General features: G+C 36.1%; 1 protein-coding gene across 1 annotated transcript; it reads left to right on the top strand.

Annotated features, from left to right (window-relative positions):
• Positions 1 to 1,660: 1,660 nt before the first annotated feature.
• On the top strand, positions 1,661 to 9,624 carry LOC140164818 (sialate:O-sulfotransferase 1-like). Its single transcript, XM_072188193.1, has 3 exons — positions 1,661 to 2,566; positions 3,064 to 3,267; positions 3,766 to 9,624. The coding sequence occupies exons 1-3, from the start codon at positions 2,449 to 2,451 to the stop codon at positions 4,131 to 4,133; spliced, it is 690 nt and encodes a 229-aa protein (XP_072044294.1). The 5' UTR covers positions 1,661 to 2,448; the 3' UTR covers positions 4,134 to 9,624.
• The last annotated feature ends 224 nt before the right edge of the window (positions 9,625 to 9,848 follow it).

The following is a 9,848-nucleotide window of genomic DNA, read 5'->3' as shown; positions in this document are numbered from 1 at the left end:
ATCAAGACACACCACAAAACAGGCTTAATTGTGCAGCGAGTATGTGTTACATATTTAGAAGTTAAAATCAAGATGCATTATGGGATATGATCAAATAGAGAATTCGGTTACATCGCCCTCTACAGTCAGTATAATACAAAGGGACGGTTTTATATTTATCTTGGATTCGTCAGTATGAGAAATGCATATCGTAGAATCTCGTATAGGTATTAATAAAGCTTACTCAAAAATTTAATAGGAACCGTATAAGTATAAATGTTTACGTCATGATCAAACTTAAAATTCTTAAAGAATTTTAAACATGAATGCTAACGGTTTGTCTTGGCCGGGAAAGATCCCATGGCATGTTTATGAACTACAATAACGCGGCAATACAGTAGACACCGTGTTAGGTAATTTGATTTAAGGATGTTGTACCCTTTTAATAACAACAGAATCGGTTAGTTGATGTGTTTCGTGATCAACAATGTAAAAAAATCACGGGAGCCGTTGTGAGAATGCAAGGACGATATTAATAATCTACGCGCACTTTAATTTTCCATGTATTGCCATCATTCCCGTCAGAATATTACATACAATTCAATATACATATAATAATTAAGTCACACATTACTATAAATATTCGTAAATTTTAAAAATGGTAAATGTCCTCAGCTAAATTCAGAATGCACGGTAAAATATGTATTACAAGGAATTCAACCGCGATTGGGGTTCCTTGACGAAATAAGACGTACGCTGCGGATTTTTAGTTAAGGCTAAACTGAACAAATATAGCTCCTGCCACCCCACTCGCCTTCTAGAAGATTATCTATTCAATACCATTCTACTGTGAAACCCCCAACAATGAATGAAGCTGACATAGAGGTCGAAATATTGTGAAACGGCATTTCGCAAACTCATTGACGTGATAATAGCCATTAGGTTAATAGTGAAGCGTCCACAAAACACTTACGATGTATGTATGTGATTTTCCGTTACTGCTATGATCATTCTTGGACAACAATGTTTCTGCCACTTTTCATGATGATTTACGGTGTATTTATTACGTCATAAAGTGGAAAACATGTCACGTATAAAGGCGTATATATTTCAGCCCTTTAGCTTGTCTAGACTCGTGAATTAAAAGGTACGTCCTCAAAAGTGTTAAATTTCATCAGAATTTCCTGTTTTAACATTTCGAATATTTTAGAAATACGCAAGAGGATATGATGAATTCATTATTATAGCGGTAGTCATTTTAGTTAAGTATTATGGTCAAAGCATATCATTGAGATCAAGTATAGCGGTGTGTCGATAGCCATAGCGAAGCGCGTAAAGGCCGCTAACCTGAGTTTAGGGTGTGTTCCGCACGTACATTGAATCGGTTTTACATAGTCTGCAGCGATTGAATTTAATTATAACTTGTTGGAATGTCGGTTGCAAATAAACGTCATTAAAATGATAGAAGTTCTGTGCGATTTTTCAAAATTGGTTTTGGCCCTACTGCAATTTATAATCGTCAACTCCGTGCTTAAAAGCAACATACGGCAATTTATTCAGCAAAAAATAATTGCAAAATAGGTGGTGTGCACATGTATAAGGATGCATTCTAAAGTATATTAGTAGCCTGACATATTAGCGTTTGTGCACATGTATAAGGATGCATTCTAAAGTATATTAGTAGCCTGACATATTAGCGTTTAATTTTGGCGATCAGATCCAACCTATGAGGACGTGCGAGATGCATAACTGGCAGGGAAATTATGTACCTGCAATCACGGACAAAATGGTTTGGAACACTTTGATACGGGTACTTCAAACAAGATTCCCGTTCCCCGGTCAATGTTGTCAGTTGTTCATTTGGCCATGCATTCCTAGAGACACCCAACATTGATTTGTGGGGCAGGGGAGAGTTGTAGTAGTAAGGAGGGGTTCAAACTTCATACCAAAGAAAGCGAAATTTTAATACGGTTTCAAACAGTCCTACTTTTACACAGGTGTTTCAACTACTTTTGAACGGGATAGTGATTGCTGTAAAGTTCTTATCCAAATGATAGACTGGTCCTATGTTTGAGCCCGAAATGGATTGGCAGCCCAATGTACTGTTGAGAACGTGATCTCCTATTGTTGAGCTTCATAGTCATTATAATGGTCAGGCGACATTGATAAGCCCGAACTTTAATGACAGCCTTAAACACGGAATAAGTTCCGGATTTGTCATGGAATGATACTACTTGATTGTATGTAAAAAGATATGCTTGTCAGTGTAACAAGTAGAGACTTGTCTTTTTGGCCAGTGACCAAGCACTCATCCACTCATCTTAACTTTTTGGAGTAACAAGGGAGGGGTGAAGCTGTGGATCACGAAGTGCCCCTTTACCCTAATCTGTTTTCTTATATCCACTTTGTCTTATTATAGATCGTCGCTGCACCGAGAACATCCAACTAAGGCCTAGCGGTACATTTCCCATGGTCGCTTTGGCTAGTTTCCCAGGATCTGGCAACACTTGGGTGCGTTACCTTATTGAAAGGGCAACAGGTTATTATACAGGGAGCTACTACGACGATGGCGATCTTTATAAGAAAGGTGAGTACACTATTGAGTTCACGAATTGCTCAATAGACATTTACCATGGAGTAATTACTGGAGGAGACACTCCCTAATTTGTATGTGACTTAAAATTACCCATTTTGTCTGTCTATTTGATCGTTATGATGACTTCCTCTTATCTCTGTTCCTATTGATAACCCTTATCTTTTAATAAATGGTAAAGTAAAGTATCATGGTGATTATGACAAATGTCGTTTGAATCATTTTAAACTTATTCATTGCATCTCTACATGCACACTGAATTAACGCCCTGCGGGCAACCCTGAAAATCCGAAATACCCCGGATCGACTCGGACTGAAATCGGATTGGATTAAAAATCTTTCAAATTTTACGGAACGGGGCATATCCATGTATGATATATCACCTATATTTATGCCCTCGCTTTGTAAAACGAATCTGTTGCAGTTAAAGTACATGCCCTATTAACTGTTGACGTGGTATTTTGTTTAAAATATATATTTCGTCATTTCAGGTTTCCGAGGTGAACGTGAGCCGTGGACAAAAGGAACTACAGTTGTGGTTAAAACGCATAGATTTGACGAGGAACATGTCAAAGCATTTGATAGCGCTATTATAATTGTTCGAGATCCATACAAAGCAATAATATCTGAACATAACAGAAAATTCGGTGGTCACACGGGCTATGCCCCGGAAGCACAATACAAGAAAGGCACTGGTAAGAACACAATCGTATAGGAATGTAATTTTTTGGTAATAAATTACTTCATGATATCTTCTCGTTAACGATACGGTTCAACACTTTATCTAAAAAATATTGACTGATGTGGAAACCCAACATTTAAAGAAAAAGAATTAAACATGGATGTAAATCTGTTCCATCAAGTAACACTCAGCCCTAACCGATACCAACCCAATTCTTACCCTAAGCTGTTAGCTACGATAACCCTGATCTGAAATCTAATCCTACAAGACAATCTAACTACATGAAAATAAGGCGCACCCTCCGTAGAGGGCGCCCAAAAAACTATTTTGGCCATTTTGCACTATAAGAACTGTGTACCTATCAATATAACTTATTATTGGAGTTTTGGGGTCATTATCCTGTTTGTATAATTCTAAATCATAGTGAGTTGTATTTATAACGTATATTTTCATATAGAATTGCAGATATATGTTCATATTTACATTTTTTCCGGATTTTCTTTTCCCCCAGAATGGATCGACTTTGTTACTGGCAAATCTCGCACATGGGCAAACACGGCTATCAACTTTCTACAGTACAGCAAAAAAGTACTGGTCATATATTACGAAGACTTACAAACAGATTTATATGATAATCTAGTGAAAATCCTAGATTTTGTAGGTCTACCCGTAGACGAAGACAGATTATTGTGTGTTGTTGGAAATCCGCTTGGTAAATTCAAGAGACCGACAGATAAACGGAAGCAATTGACTTTCGATCCATATACTGAAGAAATGAAAGAATTTATCACTTTATATGTCAAAGGCGTCTCAATGGCTCTGAAATTGAAAAATCAAAGACATTTACCAGCTCAATATGATCCGAAAATGGAGCTTTGACGAGGAACGGGCACGTCATCGGTGGTCACTAGATGAATACCTGTATATAGATATCTGTATGACACATTCCGCCTTGAAGTATTTTTACAATTTTATACCTTGATAGATGCTGACCATTTTGTGATGTGCTTGTAGCAGTGGGTGTACGACGCGATTCAATGGGATATTCCATTTATTATACACACTACCCCTGCCACAGGGGGAGTATGAATTTCAAAGGAAAGAAACTCTTTAGCAGCTCCATTTGAAACCCACCCTCCCTCAGTGGAAGATTGAGGTTGACTCTTTCTCATAGGGTGTATGGAATTCAAATGGAGCTGCCTAATGTGTTCATTCCATGATCCATTTGAAATTTATACTCCCTCTGTGGAAGATATTTCCAAAATTTAAATGGAATAACCCACTGATCGTCTGCAGAGTGTGATTTTTTTCCTTCATAATGATAATTCAACAAGTTCCAAGTGATGTTTGTTGTGTAAATGCTGTGATGTTTTTATAAAATGAAATCAGAATTATCAATTTGGAATATGTCAATATTTTGGAGTAGAACATATCATGTAATTAAACATCGATGTGTGTAAAAAATATGTCAATTATTCATATTCAATCTACATTGCCCTATATGATGTCGCCAAACGTATTCATCATATATTCCAGTAGCTCGGTTTTTCTCATTATTTTGCTAATGCTATTTTGATGGGATATAAGCCACGCAACATCAGACTTTGCAAATTCATTTATCGATGTTAAACTACTGCGGCTTAGACAAGTGATGGCCCGTAACCCTTTATTCATTGTATCTGTCTTCATCGGAGCAGCAGGCAATTGATGCAGAATATTATGTGCTACAAAATCCCTTCCTCGTATAGAGCACCTTTTTGGAGTTCGCTTCGTCGATTCGTTTTCAGAAACGATGATTGCAACATTACGGATAATGGGGCCAATTTCAACTACCACAAAAAGACGGAAAAAAGAATCATTGTTGGACAATTTTGCAAAGGTGACGAGTACACAGTGCACATACACGTGTGATACGGTAACAATTTGGTTTATCCAAATGGTTACTGCGACCATTGGCACAATTAAACACAATACACTCTTTTGTGATGTATACAATCACGTCTATAACTGTATATTCACCATGACAAACAAATTCGTATCTACACACACAAACAAACAAATAATGTGCAATCAATATTTACAAAATCAGGTATATTATCCAAATGCTGTGATTTCGAACATATGACATGAATTACTTATTTGTTTTACAAGAATTATCCGTACCATTTATTAAAAGCGTAATTTATATTCCAATGGCTAGCGAAAAACCGGCTTATATCCATACCGTTTTTATTGCTTTTATTTTTTTAAATATTCAGCTGCTTATAGCATGTATAGCTTTATTTTTTTCCAATGATTTGGCTTGTACTACTTAACAACACACGAAGTAAGCGCCCACCTCATTGGTTACTAATAAATCACACGTTTATAGATAGTGAACCACTTGCAAAATTGCTTACTTGAAATGGGATGCTGTATCCCATGGGTCAGAACAAGCAGCAAATTATATACCAGTATATTGGCGTGACATACTACATATACTGGGTGGTGTGCTTTCTTTGTTTATTTTAGCATCGAACATAGTATTCACCTGTTCATCGTTTCTGCACACACTCGACCAACTCAACTCAGTGACTGTCTGCGCATCGTTGATGACGTTGCGTCGAGTTCGTTTCAAAGAAAAATGGTGAATTGCAGTGCAAAGACCAACATTATTACATTTGGTCTGGGCTTATCGTTGTGACAAAATTTATTTTGAATTCAATTTGCCAGTCAATACAAGGTTTCGTTTATTGCGTTGCAACTGCTTGTTGGTAACATTTTGCCTCGCCCCTCCCAAACATATCATACATTGCTGGAACATATTGAAAACTAGATGTACTTAAATGTCCGCTGAATGTGGACCCATGGTAAAGAAAAAATAACCAAAATAAGGTAGTAGAACTTGCAACTAATACCAAGTGATATTGTCAATCATTCCACGTAGAAACTGGGTCTTCCCAAATCTAGAAACTGGGCGTAGAGATCCGGGAAGATTCTATTGCATGATTCTAAATAGGTGATCGAAGAGTTTTAATCAAGTTAGTTTTAAATACCCATGCACAATTGCGCTCAGTATGTTGTTATAGCATATTCAACCCATCGTGGAATGTTTTTTCCAACAAATCCAGGCTGCCGGTGAATCATCTGTACCTAGGCTTTAGCGTGATATGCATGATCGCCCGGTAGCTTGAATTTGTTTGAAAAAAAGTTACACGATGGGTTGAATCTGCTGTAATTACAGCCAAAACCATGCCAAAAGTTTCAATTTTCGAACTCGCAATCATCAGAGCATAAAACGTTGCACAATTCAGCATCGCAGTATTGTAATACTTGTTATCAATTTTTGTTCGCATATTGTGTGAATATTGTCTCTATACAGATCCTGTTTTCTGAAAATATTGTAATTAAGATATTGAAATATAAATTGTATTCATGTTTATAAAACAACTTATTTGAAATGATATTGAATAGAGAAGAATATGTACTGTATAATTTGGAACCAAAGATACCTATTGTATAATTTTGATTTTGTCTTTACATTTGGGTTTCTTGTAATTATTCCTTATCACTAACTGCCTTTGAGAATCTACAATGTATTATTGAAATTTGTTGATGTTATTGTTGATGTTGATGATGATGGTGTTGGTGATGATGATGATGATGATGATGATGATGATGGTGTTGATTGTGGTGATGTTGAAAATCATGATGATGATGTTAATTAGTGCAATCATTTACATTATGTGCAATTTGTTTTAATTTTTCAGATGTGACAATTACATTAATCTGTAATGGGTATCAATCAATCATATAATGTAACTTGAATATTCAGGTTAAAAATATATAGATAATACCATCGTGGATTCAATTGGGTTATGCTTAAATGGCGTAAGTGCTAGGCTATTACTAGAGAGCTTTGCGATTCAAAATCCCGCCACATGAGAGTGATTTTGAATAGATGCGTGGGCGTTTGATACGTACGTTTGGAAATAGCAAGATTCTTATTATGGGAAATAGTAAGATTCTTATTATTTCCTTACTATCGTCTTACATTCAGATCTCATCTCATAAGATCTCATCGTCAATATGCACCCTTCATTGTCAATAAACCAATTCTCAATATGTATTCATCGTATGTAGCGGCACCTTTATTAGGTCATTATTAAACTTGCTTTTAAAGGGGAAATCCCTTATTCGTCCCTATGGCGAACCCATGATGGTATTTGCAGGTTTATGTGGATGTAAGTACAACTTATGTGTACCCGGTGGTTAATTTTGCAATAAAAATCATTGGCCTAGATAGTTTTGGAAATAAGCCACCTTATTTATACAGTTTGTCTGCAGTTTTTGGTGGCACATCGGTCAAAGTAATTGGGAACACCTGGGCTAGGCTTTCAAATTCTCCGTGATTAGCGGTGAGTCTTAAAGACTTCAGGCACACATTGAGGATGCCATAAGCAAATGTTATCATCGGATAACCATAAGTTGTATTTTTCATCGTTTTTAACTGTGTTATAAATAATTCGTTGCATATTGGCTTATTTTTCTGACTACTTTTCTCTATACCATTGTATTTTTTTTTCCATTCTTTCTGTTTCTTTCGTTTTCTTAATTTCTTTTGTCTTTTTGCTGCCTAGCCCTTTTTCTGATCTTTCCCCTGTTTTATTTCTCTCTCTATTATACTTTACACTCACCCCTCTCTCCCACCCTCTCTCTTTCTCCTTTCTATCTCTCGTTCCTTCATACTTTGTTTTCCCTCGTATTTTCATATGATATTAACGTTCCTCTAATATCTTTCTTATTTGCTTAATTTATTGATTTTGATAGTATGATTTTAACTAATTGCAAATTTAACTATAGATTCTAAAAAAAAACACATCTAAATCTATTGGGTTATTTAAAGCTTATTAGATATTAAATTTAGGAACATAAGGATATAACACAAGTAGATAGATTTAAGATGATGCAGAACGGTCGCCCTACATTTATACTTGTTTTATGCAACACTGCATCATTAAGTCCGCATATGGGTTAATACAATAATGTCGTGTATCAAGTAGCTTGTTTTCAAGTTTACCAAATTGAAAACTGTTTGTTTTTTCAACACAACATGTCCAGTTTAAGTTGTGAATGGTATCGTTTTAGTTCATTGGATCTTTAATTTTCCCCGCTTCTGACAAGTGTTTTTCGAAACACTTTAAACGGATCAAATATCATTATGAGTTTGGTAGAATGCCGAATATCGACTCGTCCCTTTGTTAAGTAAATTTTATTCATGAATTCTCTTGTAATAGCTAATAGGGAATCAGGCGCCGTGGTTATGCACCGTTAAGTAACACTGTAACACTAAATCATCGTCCAAGAGGAAGCCCCACCAGAGCAGTTCTTCTGGGATGAATCAAACATGCCTGGTTATAAAATTAATCAGTGACAAAATTATCTCTGAATTTGACAGTACATTATTAGTACCTGTCAAATTCAGAGATAACCTTGTCGCTGATTAATTTGATAACCAGGCAGGTTTGGTTCACCCCAGAAGAACTGCTCTGGCTGGGCTTCCTCTTTAAATAATTGATATGTTGCCCTCTGGATTGCTACCAGTGATCCCCTTTTCGCTAATTCAAGATAATCCATGCAGTATTAGAATTTATTAAAATACCGTCATATAACGATATGTACGGTGACGTTGATAGGTCCATCAGATTTTGTTAACTTAACAGGAATCTGCTTTCGCCCCGCCGTATCATTGTGAACAACACAATCTTAAACACTTGAGAATGTTCTTGCAATCTTATTGGTTCTTACCCGTGTGATATGACACGATATATACGCGCTATTTGGACCAATCGGGAGGTGCATAGCAACAACTGGACAGATCGATTCCAAGCCCTAGGTAATTCCTTGTAAAATGTCGGATTTAATTTGATTAAAATTTGGTATACTTATGATTAATATATTTTGAATTGAAGTGTTTAAGAACGAGAATAAAGGTATTATTTTAGCCGCTGTCGTGCATCTATCGTCTCATATAACACGCAACATCATTATGTTTGGCGTAATTATGTCACCCGTGTTATATGAGACGATAGATGCACGACAGCGGCTAAAAACAATACCTTTATTCTCTAAGTACACAAGAAGTTTTTGTTTTGACATGTCCATGGTTTTTTGAAGAAAATAAAACCGAGACACTTTGTTGAATAACGGGTTGGACCTGTTCCTATTATCTTCTGCATGTTCTGTCATACCTGGTACATTTTCACACTACGGTAAATTAAAATATTATTACTTTCATGAATTGGGTTTAACAGAAAATACCGGTATAGTTTATCATGATCAGTACTATATAATATTAGAGCCGTGAGAATAAAATCTTGAATTTACTCATCATTATTTGTCATTTGTCTTGATTGCGTTCATGTACACCACGTACATGTGGTGTTCATTAATCAGTGTTAATTAGTTATTTCCGACCTTCTTCTGAATCTGCTAACCCGCAAGACCGGACCAAAAAGCAAAGAGCAAGGGGCTTAATGTCCTTTGACTTAAGGAGGCACACAGGATCACTAATTATCCATTATTATTCACCTCATAACTCGAAAACTATTAATG

The sequence above is a fragment of the Amphiura filiformis genome, chromosome 11 (assembly GCF_039555335.1).
Source record: "Amphiura filiformis chromosome 11, Afil_fr2py, whole genome shotgun sequence".
Taxonomy (NCBI): domain Eukaryota; kingdom Metazoa; phylum Echinodermata; class Ophiuroidea; order Amphilepidida; family Amphiuridae; genus Amphiura; species Amphiura filiformis.
The sequence above is the reverse complement of the archived record's forward strand: the minus strand, read 5'-3'. Positions and strand labels throughout refer to the sequence as shown.